The 21,156-nt window shown below is 32.6% G+C and overlaps 1 protein-coding gene across 1 annotated transcript in view; it reads right to left on the minus strand.

Annotated features, from left to right (window-relative positions):
• The window catches only part of PHIP (pleckstrin homology domain interacting protein), a 131,839-nt gene that overhangs the window by 66,810 nt on the left and 43,873 nt on the right, over window positions 1-21,156 (minus strand). The window contains exons 7-14 of the mRNA XM_034648088.1: window positions 15,042-15,263; window positions 14,661-14,761; window positions 9,966-10,036; window positions 8,248-8,348; window positions 8,115-8,155; window positions 7,261-7,359; window positions 6,291-6,444; window positions 5,725-5,859 (exon numbers count right to left, since the gene is read on the minus strand). Of these exons, the coding sequence (XP_034503979.1) occupies window positions 5,725-5,859; window positions 6,291-6,444; window positions 7,261-7,359; window positions 8,115-8,155; window positions 8,248-8,348; window positions 9,966-10,036; window positions 14,661-14,761; window positions 15,042-15,263 (924 nt within the window). The remainder of the gene's footprint in view (window positions 1-5,724; window positions 5,860-6,290; window positions 6,445-7,260; window positions 7,360-8,114; window positions 8,156-8,247; window positions 8,349-9,965; window positions 10,037-14,660; window positions 14,762-15,041; window positions 15,264-21,156) is intronic.

The following is a 21,156-nucleotide window of genomic DNA, read 5'->3' on the forward strand; positions in this document are numbered from 1 at the left end:
TATAACTATTAAATCTCAAACACCCTTGTGATAGTAACTCATAGACCATGTCAAAGAATTACATAAAGTAATTCACTAAATAGAATACAGGATGACAAGCTACAGAGACAAACTCACATTCATGGCAACAAATTTTAAGATATGTTTTTGATACCAAAGATGAGAAAGAAGACAGAATCTAAAGAACCCCAGAAATCTGAAAGAAAGTGACAATAACTACAGTTCATACTCAGAAGATTGAAGGTAATTCCTTACCCAGAGAGGATGAAACAAGGACTGGAAGCACCAAATAATCCTTTTAACATAGAGTGCAGATATATGGCATCTTGTTAGATGATGAGAGATAGGTAATGAAAGAGATGGAAGGATGAAAGCAAAAAAGGAAGAAGAGAAGAGAAGGAGAGAAGGAGAGAAAGATTTATCTTGAAATCTTGATTCACAAGAGAACACGATATGAGATTACCTATTTTGAGCTTCTCTTTCTGCCTTTACTAGATATATGCAGCTACAATTGTCTAAAACTAAATTAGAGGTCACACTGAGAACATATTGTCAGAAGTATGCATGTGCAAAAATTCTGAGTGGTGGATTGGCAGCCTCTGCTTGTTTGGAACGTTGCAAGGAGAAATATATTGTTCTGGATTAGTGGACACTGGAACATTTTTTTAAAATCTCAAGTAAAAGAAAGGTTAATTATAAAAATAAGGAAAATTTTAATTAAATAAATAAAAATTGTTATTTGGAATTTATTCATGAAACAACAAAAGTAAAGCAAAACTCAAATTCAGTAAAATTGCTTTCTAGGAGACATTGTACTCTTCAATTAAAATCAAAACCAGACAAGAGGCAACAAACTACAGCTTTGAGTATCATGACAGAAATAGAAAGATATGGAAAGACAGGGAGTTATAAACATAGCCAGAAAAACAAATACAAAGAAAAGAAATGAAACAGGAAAGATAAAGCAAAAGTGCCAGAAACATGAGGAAAGCAACTAATATGGGGTCTACAAATCCCACTCCAAACATCTTTTACATATATCTAATATCAAATGGCCTAGTAACTAAGAAATTTGAAAGTCTCTTTTCAAAATTAACTTTTTATTCATTCAAACTTATAGTTAAAACTTAGGTAACCTGTGTTAATTTAAGGGAAAAAGGGCTATAAAATAACTTTGCATTTAGGAACATTTATGGTTATATTTAAATTCCCAAATTTGCCTACCTCTTTCAGGGAATTAGAATATTACAAAATCCTTCAAATTCAGTTCAGAGAGCTTGCATACATTTTCAAATTATTTCTGGGAATAATTTATCTGACTTTTAACACTTCATTGAAGTTTCAGAGCCTTTAAACTAGCGTTTAGAACAACTCTCATCAATACAAAGCTGTACTAGGCTTGTTAAACTGTATCTGAATAGCTTGGAATATTCTTAATATATACTAGTTTCAACAAAATATCTAAATATACTTTTATCTTGAATATTTAAGTTATATAAGGACTGTTCAGCTATAACATAAATAAATGACTTAGTTTTTAGAGGAATCTTGATAAGTAAAGCTTAAGGGCTAGAATTTATAAATATGTTTCAAATAATAAAGTTATCATAATTTTCTCTACAATATTCTCTTTAGTTTCATTCTCTGGTTCATCAAAAAAAAAAAAAAGAAGAAGAAGAAGAAGAAGAAAGAAGAAAGGTTCAAGGTTTCTACCTTATACATTTTTCCAGCAAATGCTATTAAAAGTTTAAGATTATTTTTAGTTAAAGATGAAACAATGGTGGGGAGGGCGCAAGGAACATATATTGTCTATTTCACTTTATGCTCTGTGTCATATACTTCTTGTATATAACAAAAGCAAACCCAACACCCACCCCCCCAACTGTTTTCATCATTCAGCTCCTCTATTAAGAGGAAATATAGCAGTAAAGATAAGCAAAGTAACTCCACCACTTTTTCTAGACGATACTACTAGCAAGTTGAGAATCGATTTATTAGATTTTGAAATGAAATAAATTAGGGGATTATATAAGCAAAGAAGGAATTAAATCTTCATTGCAATTCTTAATCACAAACCTTGTTTACATATTTAGGTGGTCCTAAAATAAAGTGTCAGATTTTTAAAAGTATAAGTCAAGGTTTGATACAGGAAAAAAAGAATTTGAATATTTACCAGAATGATGAGAACCAGGACAATATTAAAATATCAATGTATCATGTTTTAAATTTATTAAATGTATCAATAATTTTTCATTAAAATTTATTTTAAAAATTATATATCAAACATGGGCATTTATAAAATTTAACTCTTCACCTGTGAAAGAGCTTTTTGATGATATAGAATTTTTGACAATTTCTAAAATTTTATTTTTGTAATAGGTAAGAATGGTACAGTAATATGCTGATTAACACAAAGTAATTATTTGTTACATGATTTTCTTACTTCTTGCAAAGGTATTATGAATTTCAAGTGGAAAATTTAATTATAAAAAGAAAAACCAATAGTAAAGCAGTATTCTCAAAATACACTTGATAACCAGTATATTTTAAAGAATTTATGTATCAAATTGTTGTTATTTTAAAAGCAGTTTACATGCCTTACTTTCTGGCTGTAGGTTTGTTTAGTGAGGAATTTATTTATTCACATTATAAGCTTTGATTTTAAAACATACGAAATATTACTTAGTCTTAATACTACTTCATATAAATTTTTACCATTTCTAGTCTAAACAGGGAATATTCCACTAGAGTTTATTTATCCTTAAATCTTCCAAGGCACTATAACTAGTCCCTCTACAGAGCATTCAAAAAATATTTACTAAGTTGAACTTATGACTACTAGTACAATTCTATCAGGGTTTGAATTTGTACTTCTTCAACTCCTATGTTATTTTAGTAACCCAAAAAATTACTGGTTTGCTACACAGAGCCAAATAGTTCTAACTACTAAGACCAAAATTCAACATTCAGGAGAGTGGAGAGTGAACACAAGCTTCTACTCCCCCATCAAACTGTTTTTATTTTCTTAACAGCAATGTTGGATGCTTTATCTTCCATCTGTCCACAGATAAAACAAACAATGAAATGAACAAAAAAGCAAAGAGCAAAAAGCAGGGCACTTAGATAACTTACAAATTAGAAACACAGAAAAAAATCATCAAGCTAAATTATCAGATCAAAAGATCTACTCAGAATTAATACCATTATAAAAACATTTTTCTCCTGGTGACATATCACTAACTAGGTAGAGTTGGAAGTTAGCTGTACAATGGCCAACCATTAACTAGAGTTAGCATTAAGAACACAGTAACAACGGACCAAAAAAATATGCGTTTAAACCCCGAGTCCCCCATAATAGCTGTGTGACCTAGGTAAACCTGGCGAAGCAATTCATTTCTGTATAGTTTCTCCATTCATAAAACCAGCAATAATAAAATCTACCCAGATTATATTACAAAGTTTTCATGAGACCCAAATGAGGTAACATGTAGAAGTATTTTGGAAGTCATTAAAAATCTTGCAAAAAATTAAAAGGAGGATCCTTATTTTAATTAGATAAAGTATAGTTCATTTTCTAGTTTTTTAAAATGCAGGATATATTTTTAATCCTTTTTAGTCTATTCTATGGATACCATCCAATTCTACTTATTACATAAAGTTGTTTCTTCTGCCCTCAGAGGCTTTTCTCTTTTTCTTGGAACAGGAAAAATATCTTTACCTAAAACTCTTATTAAAACAATTTTTAAGGCAGTAATGTAACTAATCCCTTAGCTAATTTCAAAGAACATACATATAATATAGCTGACTTCTATTCCTGGGGTATCACGAATTTGTGACTGTCTAAGAGCAAATCACTTCATTCTCAATGTATTCCAATTTCTATAACTAAGGTGGAAAATTAGTGTGATCAACTTACCTGATGAGGAAAAATTCACCTTTGTAGCTTAAAGGTGAAAGCAGTATTCAAGTACGAGAAAACTTTCCCTCCACTCTACTAACACATCAATGCTTTTTAAAAATATGAAATTACTAAAAAAAAAGTCACTAATATATGTATAGGCCACAAACTGTTTTCTTTTGAAGACAATAAAGACAAACTGAGAAATAATATTTTTTTAACAGAGATGTCCCAAAAAGGAGCAAAACAGAAACACAAGCATTGAAAAAGAATTCTTTACCAGCATATTTAAGTATTTGCTTTTAAAAAAATCTCCTCTATACACATATCACTAAGGAAATCCATCTGTCACTAAAAAATGTACTCCAAATAATTACATCTTTTTTTTAAAAAATAAGAATTTGACATATCTTTGTATACTAAGGCATCCATAAAGACAGCCAACTTAATTCCTTCGATGATGAAAATTCTATCTTCTTACTCCTCCAACTGGTCTTATTAATTACTTCTTACTTTGAAGAAGTAACTTTACTATGATTATCAATCAAATATATTATCACTTTAATGAAATTTTTTCATAAACCACTGTATTTCACAAATGACACTTCTGAAATTTTTCTTTGGCAAAATAACTGACTACACACACAGTGTTAATTGTACTGCTTCACAATTCATTACTAGAGGTTCCTGCAATTGATTTTTTAAAAAAATCTAAAGATGCTGAAATAGAAATACAAGTTTTTCTTTTTTTATTTTGTTGAAAGGTATCCCTGTTACATAGGAAATAGATTAAAAATATATTAAAAAATATATTTTATATATTATATATTAAAAAATATAAACAGCAGTATTTGAGGAAAACATTATACTTCATATAGTGGTTACAGAAACATGGTAACACTGCATAGTAAGCTGTATGTGATATTTAACTACTGCAATTCCAATACTCAACAAAATATACTAAAAATCTATATAAGAAGAAAAATGTAGAGGGGGAAAGTGCTTGAACACAATGAATATCTAACATACTATAATTTGATAAAAGACAAAGATGCCTTTAATTTTAAAATGGGTGTAGGGGCGCCTGGGTGGCTCAGTCGTTAAACATCTGCCTTCAGCTCAGGTCATGATCCCAGGGTCCTGGGAATGAGCCCCACATCGGGCTCTCTGCTCAGCGGGAAGCCTGCTTCTCCCTCTCCTATTCCCCCTGCTTGTGCTCCCTCTCTTGCTGTCTCTCTGTCAAATAAACAAATAAAATCTTTTAAAAAAATTTTTTAAATGAAAAAATAAAATAAAATGGGTGCATTAGGAGCGGGGGTGTCTGGCTGGCTCAGTTGGAAGAATATGAGACTCTTGATCTCGGGGTCATGAGTTTGAGACCCACGTGGCTGTAGTGATTACTTAAATAAATAAAACTATAAAAATAAATAAATAAAATGGGTGTACTGGAAATCAAATTTTGTTGTACAAGAGGACTTTTAAAGTACAATAACACAATATAAATATTTAGAATTTCTTCACATGGTTTTCCAAAGTTTTTCCTATCTATATTCTATCTTCATACTTGTGAGTTTCTCAAAGTACCACTGTTAAAACTATTTTAAAAACCAGATTAATTATCAGCAATATAACTGTATTGTAATATGCACAATTTTCTTTCAAATTTAACATCTAAATAAGTGTACAATACAGAACTCTTTCTTGAAACTTAAAGGCAAAATAATGTCTAAATAAACTCCTAAACAGATTTCCTTTGTGATATGCAGAGTACCTGCAAGCAGTCCCAAAATCTTCAACAGTTATAAAATGAAGAGACTGATAATTACCATATTGAAATAAGATCGAATTTTGACTCCTCTTGCCAGATCCCACACTATCACGTTTCCATCGTGACCAGCAGAAAAGAGAACTCTTGGATCGAATGGGTGTGGCTCAAGGACAAATACCTCATCTTCATGACCCTGAAATATTTTTGAAGTGGCAAAGAATTATAAATTTGAAAAAAGGAAACATCAATCAAACATCAATATGGCAACATTTCTAAAATTTGAATTCTAAGACGTATTAAAGTGGCAAAAATCTTCAAATTTATCAATGGATAATAATGAAGCTGAGCTAATACCACCAACCAAGGCTTTGCTATCATTTGGTGAAACCTGAGAATAATATCGATGTAGCCCTACATACTAAATAACAGCAAGGATCTAGTATTCCAAGCCAAACCAGTTTAACTACATTTTAAAATTATTTCTAATCTCCCACAAAGACCTGTTATTCATCTAGCAAAATTTTTTAGCTAACTTTTTATGAAAGACTTTATTTCTCAATAAAAAATAGTCCATTCTATAATTAGCTTCATTATACCAAATAAAAATGAGTCTTTTTTTCTCACCATCAGGACATGAATTAGTTGACCGGTGTAAGAATTCCAAACTTTCAGAGTCATGTTATTAACTGCAGTTATAACTGTATTGTCATGTCGATCCCAAGCTACCATAGTTACTTTCATTTTTGTGATTTTATCTTCTATTCCTTGAAGGTTTTGGCTGAAAGTGATGGAGGCAGTATTTGTTTACACTGATATTATTTATTAAAATAGTATGACAAAAACCTAAATGTGGTTTTCTTATAATTTGTACTTATATTCATACATGGATAACTATCACTTAACAGTAATTAAGAATAGTTTGAACCAACAAAGAATGAGGGCAAAAGTCACTGCACTGAGTCAGCAAATCCAGGATTTCAGCACTCCTAAGCCCTTAGTAATAGATGATCTTAGACGTGTTATCAATTAACTCTATCTGGATCCAAGAGTTCTGTGCCATGCTATTCACTCTCCATCTTTTATTGCTTTTGTCATGCCCTGCTAACTCCTTTGCTCTCCCATCCGAGACTACTACACAAAAATACAAGTAGAGTTAACTGATTAAAAACTAAAACCAAAATAACAGTTGTAAGGTGAAATGTAATTTCTCATGGCTGGAAAAAACCATTAGATATACCATATCATCCTCTCAGTGACATACTACATCATCTCCCTTTGACATACGAACAACATAGTACAACCTACTTTCTGAAGAACCCCAGCAAAACTTACAAGTATTCCTACAGTACTATCATCTCCTTAACAAACTGAACTGAAAAACGTCATTAATGCAGATCTGCTCATATTTTTGGCAAAAAATAATTTCAGAAATATCCTCTTTCCATCTCCAATAGCATTAATTATTATAGAAAAGTAATAATTTTAACACGGATTATGACATGATTTATAGGCTGAGAGTCACATCAACCTACAATACAGCATACTTTAAATTATCTACCTTTATCTTCACACTATTTCAAACTTGATCTCTTACCCTGCTGGGCGAGTAGCCATATCCAACAAAATGCTCTTCCATTCTCTTCGTTTAAATTGCCAAATACGCGCTGTCCCATCACGACTGCCACTTACAAACCTATGTTAAAGGAAGCCCAACCCCCCAAAAAAACCACATGCATTTAACCAAAATGTGTTTTCCCAGAGATGTTTTTCAAAATACTGAAAGAGAGCATTCATCTTTACTTACGCAGCATTCTAATACAATAGAGATTACTCTGTCAGATATTCTCTGTAAAACTAAGAACTTCTGCAACTTTATGGATTTTAAAATTTTATACATATACATTCTAATGTGTTTGGCTAGGTGACTAGGTCTCAAAATAACACTCAACAGTGATTCAAGGCCACTATTTACTACCTTACAAACAGAATCAATATTTTCCAATGGAAAAATACTGATTTTCCTCTCAACTGAAGAACCTGACTTCTTTTACTCAAGGTGCTTATAAATATCTTTCTTTCATTTTAAAATAAGAACCTGGGAAAATTTATACATCATTTAAGCCTATCATCAATACATAGTTCTGCCTCAAATATTACATTGTGATACATTCCAAAACTCTTAAAAGCTTCCTACACTTTGACAAGTACAGAAAATATAAAGGGTGGATAAAAATTCCTTTTATTAAAAGTGGCCAAATAAACTAACATTAATACAAAGAAAACAAAGATGTGCTCAGGCTATAGTCACTGTTTAGTATAACTCGTTAACACCTTCATATTAGGTAGCTAGTTTGTATATAATTCTAATTAAAATCTGACTATAAGAAATGACTTTATTTGAAAATGTTAAATTGGAATTAAATTTACAAACAAAAATAATTATTTTACCTGTTGCTAGTGTTGGAAAACTGGATACTGTCAACTTTGTCCTATGTAAAAGCAGATAAAAAAAGAGAATCCTCAATATAACTATTAGACTCACTTAAATTGTTCCAATCTAATTCTTTTTACCAGTACTTACAGTATGGAACTCCAATTCTGATATTTTCTCTGGCTGACCTGATCCAAAAAAATAAACCCGAATAATATGATCTGTGCTTCCTGTGGCCAGAAACATTCCACCTGCGGAGTAACAGCGAACATTTATGAGTAAAACATAATTTCAAAATCTCTGAAAATTAAGTAAAATGCAAGGAACATTACCATGATACACATTCATGATTAACATTTTATTCTAAAACTATTCATATTTATTCTAAGTATATAATACATTTAAACCTGAACTTTATGAACTTATAAGTTTACAAACACAGCTTTAACTAAGATGAATTTTTCAAAATTTCAAAACAGTAGTAAAGATTTCTACTACAAATGAATTCACTATGTGATTACATAATTTCATGTTAAAATTAGCAGTCACCCTCCCTAGAAACATGTCTTTTAACTCTGCTTACGTCCTTCTCTTGCCACATGTCCTACCTGTTAAAATCCTATCAAACTTTTAGAGCTCAGTTTCTTCAGTAGGTTGTCTTTGCAACTCTGCAATCCAATGAGCCTATCCTCTGAACTCTTATTAAGATTTTGTCTTGTAGCACACACATTTTACTTTACATTAGTTATTTATATATACAATTTACCCTCTGTCCTTGGAATCAATACTCTCCCACAGTGTTGAAAACAGTGCTGTATATAACTGCTTACAGAGTACTCTGAAATCATGGATAGTGCTATAACTGTGTTATTACCAAAAGCAAAACTGTCTTCATGGCAGTAGCAGTAGAAATCTAGAAGTTAGAAATTAAAAATGTTTGGATATTAATATGGTAAAAAAAGATTCATGTCATTAGTTTGTAATCACCTGTTGAGGTACAACTGCTATCCACAACTATGAATTGAAAAGATTAGTAAAACTGGAGGTAAATATGGAAGGAACTGGTATTAGGAAAATTAGGTATTAAATCTATTGATGTTTCGTTTCATTTTCTCATCAGTTCATTTCAAATATTCAAATTATAATTTGCTTAAAAAGACATATCCATTCAAAATGCTACTGCATAAACTCAAAACATAACTGGAGTATCACTATTGCTATATAGCCACCTTTTAAAAAGCAAAGAAGAATTTGGAGCAAAGTAATTAATAAAGATTTACAAACAGCAATCAAATTTCACTTAGCTACAGAATACTTCCAAACTCCATGAAAATATAAAACATATCTAAAATACCTTTCTTCCAATGAGGTAACTATTCAAGGACCTATTCTTTAACAGTCAGTTCTGAAACTCTTCTTCTCTCCTACCAGAGCATTTCGGTCTCAAAGAAAATTCTTAGTCATGTGAATACATAAAATAACTCTAGTAAAGTTCAATTTTTTTTTTCCTTTTTAAAAAAGATTTTATTCATTTATTTGACAGAGAGAGACACAGCAAGGGAGGGAACACAAGAAGGAGGAGTGGGAGAGAGAGAAGCAGGCTTCCCGTTAAGTAGGGAGCCTGACGAGGGGCTCAATTCCAGGACCCTGGGATCATGAACTGAGCCGAAGGCAGACGCTTAACGACTGAGCCACCCAGGCGCCCCTAGTTCGAATATTTCTAAATTAATTTATGACCATCCCTTGGGATACATATGTGAATAAATCTGTATCACAACAGCAAATATTTTTCCAAAATTTTATGTGTTCCACTAAAAGCTTTCCCGTGTACAACTTTAAGTGGAAAATTAGGGAGAAAAAAATCTTACCAGCGCTGAAAGAAGAACAGATCATTTGAACTCCAGGCCGAGGGCGCTCTGTAAATTTAGCAGGTCTCGGACTAGAACACAAAAAATAAACAATTAAAAATATCCCCCAAAGGATCAGCAAGACCAAAAATGAGCTGTTCCAAAAAATAATCACGGAAAGACAAAATTAAAGAAGCAACAGGTGGCTCCCTTCCTAAAAACAAGTTGGAAATCATTATGTGTTGTGATCAGCAGATCTTATAGCAACTCTATAGATTTTGTGATCCACACATGAAACATTCTCAAAGCCACTGTCATACTGGACATGCAGTTGTTAGTTACATTTACTTCTAATCAAATTTAACAAGTTCTCAGTTTTTTATACAGTACAATAGCAATGCACAAATACATTAGAAAGTAAGTCATTAATAAACGTGAACACACTAGCAAAATAGGTCCTGCCTCTTGTGGCATATTTACACCATCAGGTTTAGGTAATAAACTTTTTCAATACTAGATACTGTTAATTAAACATTTCCCTCTGTTAATCGTCTGATGTGATGAAATATGCCTTTTAAGACCCAGAAAGAATCTTACACTCATCCTAATGAAAATCTGAAGACTGTTTCAATCTTATGTCAACTATAATGCTCATTCAAAATAATCATCTACAGGGGCGCCTGGGTGGCACAGCGGTCAAGCGTCTGCCTTCGGCTCAAGGCGTGATCCTGGCGTTATGGGATCGAGCCCCACATCGGGCTCCTCTGCTATGGGCCTGCTTCTTCCTCTCCCACTCCCCCTGCTTGTGTTCCCTCTCTCGCTGGCTGTCTCTATCTCTGTCGAATAGATAAAAATAAAATCTTAAAAAAAAAAAAAATCACCTACAGAAAAGTCACCTACACTCAAAAATATTTACATTAATTGTATAAATGTGTTACAGATATCTTCTATTTACACTACTGACATTAAATGTTACAATCAATGATACTAAAGAAAGAAAAATTGCAAATTTTACACCATACCAGCTCCAATAAATATACAATATATTTGTAATGCTCCAAATACAATGATTTTATTTAAAGCCCTACTTAACATACATTTTGACCTAGTTTTTCTCAGGTTATCAGGGGAGAAAATTCAAAAAACAATTACAGCCTCAACCAAAGTGCACTGCATAATTTCGACAATCCGTAGCAACTGAATATAGAGTGGTTTCAGTTTTGTGATCATATAAGGAAAAAAACTACAAAATATTTATAATCTATCAGTTATATATTTGGAACAAGAACAATCTTTTTCACTGATACAGAACACAAAAAAGTACTTATTAAAAATTCTTGTAATTAATAAGTGTATAAATATGTTTTTTTAAAGATTTATTTGAGAAAGAGAGAGAGCACGTACACTCTCACAGGACAGGGCAGAGGGCTAGAGATAGAGAGAGTCCCAGCTATGGAGGCCAAGGCAGAACTCGATCTCAGGTCCCTGAGATCGCAACCTGAGCTGAAACCAAGAGGTGGTCACTTAACTAAGTGACCCAAGCGCCCGTACAAATTTTTTAACGTGACATAACAATTTTTCTTAGTCACAGGATCTGACATAACTGAGTGTGATAGTTTGGAGAAACAGAAAGTTATTAAAACGTTCTTACAACCTAAACAATTATTCAGAGTAAAATTAAAGTAACTGTAATTTAAATAAATTAATCTGAAATTATAAAGACAACTAAATGCACTACTTTAGTATCTTATGTATCCTAGTTATACATTTTGTTAATTCTTGGCACAATCATTCATCTAAGGGTTAAGCATCATTTGGCCTGAACTTATAATCAGAATACGCAAACAATCATATAGATTGCCATTTTAAATAGATTTTAATATTTCTAAAGGGAAAAAACCTGTATTTCTACAGGTACAAATAATTTATTTTTAAATTTATTTTTAAATTTATTTTTAAATTCACATCTGAGGAAATATTTTAAGATAAGGCCTTGGATTCAGACTCTCTGAGTTCAATTTCCAAATCTGCCATTTATCAGGTGAATGACCTTAGGCAAGTTAACATTTCTGTACCTCAGTCTCCTCATCTGTAAAATGGCAGTAAAAAGAAACCATAATCTTAAGACTTACTGAGATAAATGAATTTAATCCACACAGAGTGCTTAGTACTGTGCCCAGCACACTCAATAAACATTAGTATTGTTAGTATTTTAATTCACTTCAATCAGTCCTAGATAGTCCATCAATGAGTAACTGCTTTTAGTTTGGTACAGTGGTTGAGAGGGGGTTCTAATAGTATACTTCCAGTATCCACCTCAGTTTTCTCTCCCATCTGTCCTAAAGATAATATTTGTATACTTTCTTCATACGGTTGTCATAAACATTAACGAGATGACAAATGTAAAGTGCTTAGTGTAAGCTTAGCAGACTAAGTGCTTAATAAAATTTTGTAATCATTATTATCATCTGTATATTTTAGGATTCCCATTCTCCCCTCACATCTAATCTAAATATGCTTGGACAGCTTTCTCCAATCAGAGATCTCTTCAGCCAGCTTCCAAGTCACCCAGCCACTCCCAGCCACTCCTATTTCTCATCTATGAAGCAGCATCTAATTATTAGTGGGAGTTGTTAACGTATACATAAACATTGTATAGAAGCAAATTTATTAAGAGGTGTGGGTTTCCAAAATAGGTTTCATTTACTAATAGAACTGATTTTCTCAATTAATGCAGACTGGGTTGCTGAAGGCACCTCCCCATCAGATTACACAAAAGCATTACAGCTCAATATAATTTCTGCCTTTGATCAGTAATTAAAACCCCTAAGACAGTAACAATCTACATCCTGCCAAAATTTTTGACAGCTGTCAGCCATGAGTAAAAATGGAAAGGAAAATAGGTGTCCCAAAGCCTATAACTAAGAAAAAATTACTCCTTTATGACTTCAGGGTAAAAGCTTTTAAGGGACAATTATAGTAACAAATAGAAAGAATACTACCTCTAAATAACCAGAAAAAACTTTCATGTCCAAAAATAGGAAAATCACGAAGCAAAGTATGGAATAACAACTCAGTGGAACATAATGCAGCTATTACAATTATTATAAATACCTATGAGAAAATGTTAAGGAAAAAAGCCAGCAGAAAATGATATACATTTCTTTACTTACATCTACATTAAAAAACACATTTATGTGAAAAAATATGGTTAGGGTAGTTGGTTATTGGGTGAATCTATGTAAAGGTTCTGAAAAAAAATCATTTATATGGAATACCTCACTTCTCAAGAATTCAGATAAATATTATTGTACTTAGCAATGTAATCCTCAAGAAGCACAAAGTGAAAATTTAATTTTGTAAAAACATTTTTGTTCCTATGCTAATTTGAAGACTTACACAGGGTTTTCTTCTCTACAAAAACAAAACATGAAAAGACAATGGTATCCCAATCTGGTCCATTAAGAGGTAAAAAAAAAAAAATACTCAAAGGAAAACAACAATTAACTATTGCTATTATCCATACACATCAGTAAAATATTTAAACTTTTATCTAAATGTCTACAGAAAATCTTTACTATTTTAAATATTAAGAATGCAACTAAAATGAAATCAATTTGCTTTCTCCGAAGAACCACCTCTTTGATCAGAATCCTTTTTTCAAATGAAGTAGTTACTCTAGCTGCCAAGGCCTACTAATGCCCTGCCATAAAAGGCACTCTCCAGGAATGTTAATATTCACAAAGCTTATGTAAATGATACTGTTTTAAAATAATAAAGACATTCACAAATTATTCAACTTGGGTTGATAATTTATAAATAGAAGTCAGATAGAATTACTGAGATATACCTTCTAATCTGAATGATGTTCTACCAAGAGAACACAGAGATGACCATTTTGACACTGCAGAACCACTGGGTGCACTACTTCCCCATTCACTGACTGTCCACAGGGCAAAACGCAGCACTTCCTCTCCCTACTATACCCACTTGAGAGGTGGCATGGCATAGACAGCATGGGACCAACAGGCAGGGAAGTGCTGTTCTAATGCTGGCCTTGCCAATTTTTAAAAACTGTTTTACCTATGGAAAAGTTGTTTAACCTTTTTTGCCTCATTGTCCTTAATCGAAAAATAATACTTGTTTTAATAGCCAACTTGTTTTAATAAACCAAGATATAAATACAAGAGAAAGTAGAAATGCAAGATGCTATTATGGGATGAGGGAAGGATGCATCTATCTACCTTGATATAGTTTAGTGAAAATGTAATTAATTGGTTTTCCTAAGTTTCCCAAGATCCACAATAAAATCTAAAATTTGTAGATGCAATGACAGAAATAACTGCAATTCTTCTAAAGAACAGCCTTAGGGACTCTTAAGACTATGTTCTCAACACTGGAAGGAGCTATTGAGATGAAACTATGCCACATACAGAAAGGAGTGGCAATAAAACAAGTATGTTCTGAAGGAAACAGCTACGGCTAACAAAAAGAGAAAAAAAAAAACCAACCCAAACATGTTAACGTAAGAAACTTTCTTTGAAGCATGAAAAAAATAAAGGGGAGGGGGTGGAACATGAAAATCAAGAGGTCGGTGAATGCATTTTTGTTACTTACTCGAGGAGAATAAATTTCCTACTATTGACTACTTTATACTACTGCAATTTTAACCATTAAATTAAACAAATTATTCTATGAAATAAAAGAGCAACTGACTTTATTTTAAGGGTTCCAGCATCCCACAGCCAAAAACAAATAGTGCCATCTGCCCCAGTAGAAGACAGATATCTCTTTGAGCCACTGCACAATGGTGAGAACTGAAAAACAAATGAAGAAAAAATATCTTTATAAGAAAAGTGACATAATCCAAAAATAAACCCACTTTTTACCATATCAACAGCAACTACGAAAACAGAGTTAGAAAACATCCAGAATTAATGAAGGTCAGGACTACAATGTTTTTTAAAGTCCATGTGTTTATAAAGAAAGAAGAAATATTCCTTTCTTCATTTTAGTTAGCTTTATACAAGGGATTATAAAAGTGACTTAAAATTTAAATTATAATCAAAAGGATCTTACAGGGATTAAAACAATTACCTGTAGGGATGTTATAGATGCACTGTGGCCCTGAAGAACAGCCAAAGGTGCACACGTTCGAAGACACCAGACTCGGATCATTTTATCACAACTTCCAGCTGCTATCATAGTATTCTCATAGTTTACAGCCATGTCTGATATTTCAGCAGCATGTCCTCTTAAAGTAGCTAATAATCTCCCATCATCTGTTGCCCAGATTTTCACAAGACAGTCATCAGAACCCTTAAAATAAAAATGTGCATTAATGGAATTAACTATAAATTTTCAAATTCTGAACAGAGATAAGAAACTATCTGTAATGTCCACTTCCCAACAATTACATTTTTAAATACTAAAGTGTAAAATACTTATTTCAGAATTTTCCTCTATACAAGGCTATTTTTATTAAATTATTCACTTATAAAAAAACGCCTTTGTGCCCACCAATCTAACAGGAGAAGTAGCATGTTAACAATGTTTACCTATGATCCCCTACCCAGCAGCCATGGTAACCTCTATCCAGAATCTTGTGAAAGAATTTGAACTTCTGAAGTAACAAAGCAGAATCATAATAGCAGAACAAAAGTAACATAAAATAGTGACTAATCCTGTCAATGTTATTATGTTACACGGAAATGAAAGTAAGTTAATTTGGGGCTTTTTCTCCTAGGCTAAAAACAATATATATATGAATTTCCCATCAGTGATCTTCAGCTAAATACATTACATATAAAATCACCAAAACCAGTTTTTTTAAAATTAGTTTTATCTGCATGAAGTCAATAAAAATACCTAAATTACACGTTTACTCTGCTATAGTAGCATAAGCTCAGAAAGAAATTGTAAAAGATACAAAGGTTTTCCATGAATACCTATATTTACAAACACTTCAATTTCACATAAAGAGATTAGAACTTCTAGGCTGTATTTTTTCCTTTTCTAATTTTCCTTATTCACTTTATAGTTAATAAATAGTTGTAAATTTATACTCTTTTACCAACCTCTCCCTATTTCCTCTTATTGTTCATTATTTGAAAGGTTTTAAATACACAAAAAGTAGAGAACAGAGTCACTAGCCTCATATATCCATTTCCCAGAGTCAAACATCAATATGTTTCAAAGGTGGCATATTACAACCTTCCAATCTAAATCTTAAAAACAAAACAAAAACTCTTATATCTGACATTAGAAAGTGGTTAGAAGATCCACAACAGCGAATGACACAGATGTGTTATTGCCTTCATACTGATAATATGACATATAAATGATCACACAGTTCTAATGGAACATGCGTATCCTAAACCAGATTCTGCCAACACTACCTAGAATACTCTCAAATAACTCACGTTCTTCTGACTGAGCTTTGAAGCAAATTAAGTGGGCTATCAACCACTAAAGACTAGTGATAAAACTTAACTTTGGTAAATTATCTACACTAAAATCTGGTATTCTTATCACATTCATTTAAAGCTGGTCAGGCTTTTTATCTAACTTTGGTAAATTATCTACATTAAAATCTGGTATTCTTATCACATTCAAAAAGCTGGTCAGGCTTTTTATCTATAAAACAAGGTAGTTAAATTAGATGATCCCTAAAGTTCCTACCACCTTTAAAATTCAGTGATTCATGCACTCATTTATTCATTTGCCTTGAGGTTAAATATGTGCCAAACACTAGAGATATAAAGATGAGATGCAAAGACACAGTATTCCTGTCCTCAGGAAGCAAGGCAGAAGAGTATAAATGCAATAACATGTCTGAAGTGCTATACTGTTAATCAGAAGAGATCCAAATCAGGGAGTAATGTGCTTGTCCTGAGAAGTGAAGAAACAGGATCTGGATCTGGAAAAGAATCCAGAAGCAGTAATGCCTGGAGAGTCTTCTGCATGAAGACACAATGCAGTGTAGTTGTTTCAAGCATAGAGTGCAGTATCAAATGTCTCAGTTCACGACCTGTCATGACCACTTTCTACATGTTTAACGTTGGGCAAGTTACAGGTATCCTATGCCTCAGATTTCTTTTCTATACCTATCTCATAAGATTGTTGCAAAAACAAAATGTGTGAGGATGGAATGCCTGGCATACGATAAGAGCTATGGACTATTACCACTGCTTTTGTTGGTAGTAGTATTCTTATTTTACTTTAGCAATAGTCTTACTATTTTAAAAAGAACAAAAACATCCATATGGCAACTAGAGAGAAAAGTTTGATCAAAGGCATGAAAATGTGAATGTGAGAACTGCAAGTAGTCTGTATGCTAACAGTGTGAAGTAAAGGCATGAGGAAGTTAGGAAAAGACTATAAAGGACCTTTTATGGTATACTAAGAAATGATGTTTCATAATGGGGATCGCTTAAGATTAAGATCAGTATCAGGATCAGATTTATGTTTTCCAAAGATCCCGTTAGCATCAGTGTGAATTAGGACAGAAAGTCAGAGGTCATCTGAAAGTTGTTAAAATAGTACAGGTAGGAGAGAATTGAGTGATAAAATTGAGATTATTACAGAAAAGAAAGATCAAAAGATGGATACAACAGCTGTTTGGGGAATTAAAGGGATGAAGATTATATCTTGGCTATCTGTGGAAAGTAAAGAAGGAACTGTAATAGACCATGACTTCCAGAAAGCTTGTCTGCCTACCACTTGGCACATGGAAATTGCGTTAGACAATTGTTGAATTAAAAAAAAGGAGTTAAAGCATTTAATTATTAAATTCATTTATTCAACTGCTTAAATTCCACAAATTAAGTCAATTTATTCATGTTGTTTATCTTCTAAAAATTAAGGCAATATTTGGCTCTGATCTCAATTCACAACAAAAATAGGGGTGCCTGGCTGGCTCAGGCAGTAGAGCATGCAACTCTTGATCTTGGGGTTGTGAGTGTGAGCACCAAGCTGGGGACAGAGGTTACTTAAGAAAATAAATAAATAAATAAATAAATAAATAAATAAAGCTTATAAAATTCACAACAAAAATTTCTTTTTTTAAAAAATTTTATTTATTCGACAGAGATAGAGACAGCCAGCAAGAGACGGAACACAAGCAGGGGGAGTGGGAGAGGGAGAAGCAGGCTCCCAGTGGAGGACGGAGCCCGATGTGGGGCTCGATCCCATAATGGCGGGATCACGCCCTGAGCCGAAGGCAGACGCTTAACCGCTGTGCCACCCAGGCGCCCCAACAAAAATAAAATTTTAAGTATGCAAATACTGGTAGAATATCTGAAAAAGTAAAATCATGACATCTCATTATGCTTCACAACACTAATAGATTTCATTTTGTTATGTATTTTTTAATAATGATTTTTTATTATGTTATGTTAGTCACCATACAGTACATCCTTAGTTTTAGATGTAGTGCTCCATGATTCATTATTTGCGTATAACACCCAGTGCACCATGCAATATGTGCCCTCCTTACTACCCATCACCAGCCTTATGTATTTGAACAAGAATTTGCTTTATATTCTACCACAGGAGGTGTTTCACTTATTTTTCGTGTTAACAAACAGGAAAAAAACAAAAACCAAACATCTTTTTGACCAAAATGCCAGCTTTTAATGAAGAGTATAGCAACCTGTGATCTAACATCAGCGTTCAATGACTTTTCGCCAAGTAAAATCTAACAAGAAGTCCCATTATATTTGTATTGACTTTATTACTTAGTAATCTCAACAATATAAATATTTATAATTTTTCTGTATTTAGACAACTGCTAACATAATACTATGCACATTTTCCCCAAGTGTGTATTACTCAAACTGACCTTTCTTTTCTTCCATTCAACTGCAGGAGAAAAATCTTTGACGTTTTAGGGAAATCTCTCTTCACTATTCTCTTCCGTGACCTATAAAGTAGTATGCTGTCCCCATCCTCACTCCTACTCCCCTGAGCTCCTGGCAGAATTTCAAACAGAACTCTAAAGCATCCTTAGACAATTTTTACTTCATGCATCAATACTCGTGATCACTAATTTATTTTTATGGGAATGTGAAACCAAAGATAATCGGACAGATTCAACTAAGTTCTTTTAAAATGACTATCAGGAATATAAATACACTATAAATAATAAACCGAAAAGGACTCCACAAGAAAAATTAAATTTACTGGGCAAACGTTTTTAGAGCACTATACATGTGTTTAAATTGAATGTGGAAGGATAAATTAAAAACTGATGAAATAATTCTTTAAAAAAAAAAAAAAAAGTACAGCCGAATCTGAACACACTTTCTTTTTCAAGCCTACCTCAAAGTAAGGTCAATAATAAACCAAAGAGTAGGACATTATAGTCTTTCAATCAAGATGCTAAAAGTGTTATGGACACTAAAATAAAACCAACATTATGTAAATGGTGAAAGGGACAAGATGAACAACACAGACCATGGGGGTTGACCTTGACTAGGAAGAATACATAGGCTTCTAAGATGTATGAAGGAGAAAGAGGCATGATAGAAATAACAATTTTAAAGTAAACAGGAAAGAAATTAGATGATTCCTAACCTTGGCAATAAAACAAATATCTGAGCATTATTTCCTAAAATGGGAGAAGAGGGAAACAAAAGAAAGGAGCCAAAAAAAGTGAATGAAGTTTTGAAATAAAGTGGGATAAGAGCAACAAGAAAAAAGGAAAAAAATCTGTGAGCAAAAGTGAAAGTTCTGCTAAAATTAGATAGCATGATTTTAGAAAAACCTCAACTGACAAGTTTTTTCAGAAAGCTCCAATGCCTAAGGGGAAAAACAAAGGAGTCATTTCTCTTCAATAACATCTAAATATTGCTCTTAGGACTAGGGACTGGCAAAGTGAGAAAAGCTGGGAGTACAAAGTTTAAGTGGAAATAACAAGAAATTAAGCTGGAAAGGTTCTATCTGAGGAAGGTAATAGAGGGTTTTAGATACTTGTTAAGGAGTTTGGATTTAACCCAGTGAGGTAGCTACTGAAGAATTTTAAGCAGACAAGACTTGGTTACTATTGTATTTCTAGCCACAATTAAATTTGAAGAAATCTATGAGCTAGGTGCAAAATTGAAAATGTTTTGGATTTATTTTTAAATCAAACTTAAATATTAAACTAGTGCTTAATGCCAAGCAAACATAAGACAGCAGTGCATTACTAGTTTCACTCTTCAATAATGTAAAATTGTCATAATTATTGTGAAAGTATGCTCATTAATATGTTATCATTTGTCTATGTCAAACTTGCCTTAAAGAAATCTGAAAAAAAAAATCACAAGAAAAGAATGTGCAGCTTTAGCTTACTTAAATCCCTAAATAAAATGTGACACCAAATTTTCAGTGACTTTTTTTTTTTTTAATGTGAAGACATCACTGTCAATGCAGGGATAAAGCCAAAGAAGCAAAACATATGCCTTATCTTTATTCTGAAAAAACAGCAGTGTAGGTATTATTTATGAAAAGGCCTGGTAAGAAAGAGTGGGACTTCAACAAAACTTAGATTTGCCTAAACATAAGAATTTAGCTTGAAGTACCCTACAAATTTGTTTATTCCACTCCACACCTAAAGAAGCCACACACACAATAAAACTGTGTGCCTTTAAAATAATCAATGTGCTCTGTCACTTAGGACAGAGGAAGAAAACGGAATCAGACATTACACTTAAGAATCACTGTTTTCTTTCTTTGTCTCTCAGTCTCTCTCTCTATTTCTTTCTTAAACTTTTTAAGCATTAAGTAGACTATGGAGATAGTAGCAGCAAAGCCCTTTCCTTTCAGCAGGCAACAGGATCTCTCACAGTGTAGGTTAATTCCTAATTTTTTTTAAAACTAGTACAACAAACCCTATTTTGTGAATCCCTCTTGGAAACCTCAAAGTTTCATCAAAATAAAAAATTTAAGAGGTAAAATATAGATAAACCAAAACAAATATGGATATTTCCATCAATAAAGCCCAGACAATGTCTGGTACACATTTGACTTTGGTATTCTGGTAAAGAAAAATTCTACAGATCTCTGTGACGTGGCTTTCTACTTTGTTCTGAAGTATTAAAATTCTCCTTAAAATCTAGAAAAAAATGTTCTACCTAATGTTATGAAAACTTTATGAAACAACTTCAGTAACAGGGCTTTCAATCACTTAAATTCTATGCAGAAACTAAAGCAAAACCTAAAATCTACACTC

This window comes from Ailuropoda melanoleuca, chromosome 19 (genome assembly GCF_002007445.2).
Source record: "Ailuropoda melanoleuca isolate Jingjing chromosome 19, ASM200744v2, whole genome shotgun sequence".
Taxonomy (NCBI): domain Eukaryota; kingdom Metazoa; phylum Chordata; class Mammalia; order Carnivora; family Ursidae; genus Ailuropoda; species Ailuropoda melanoleuca.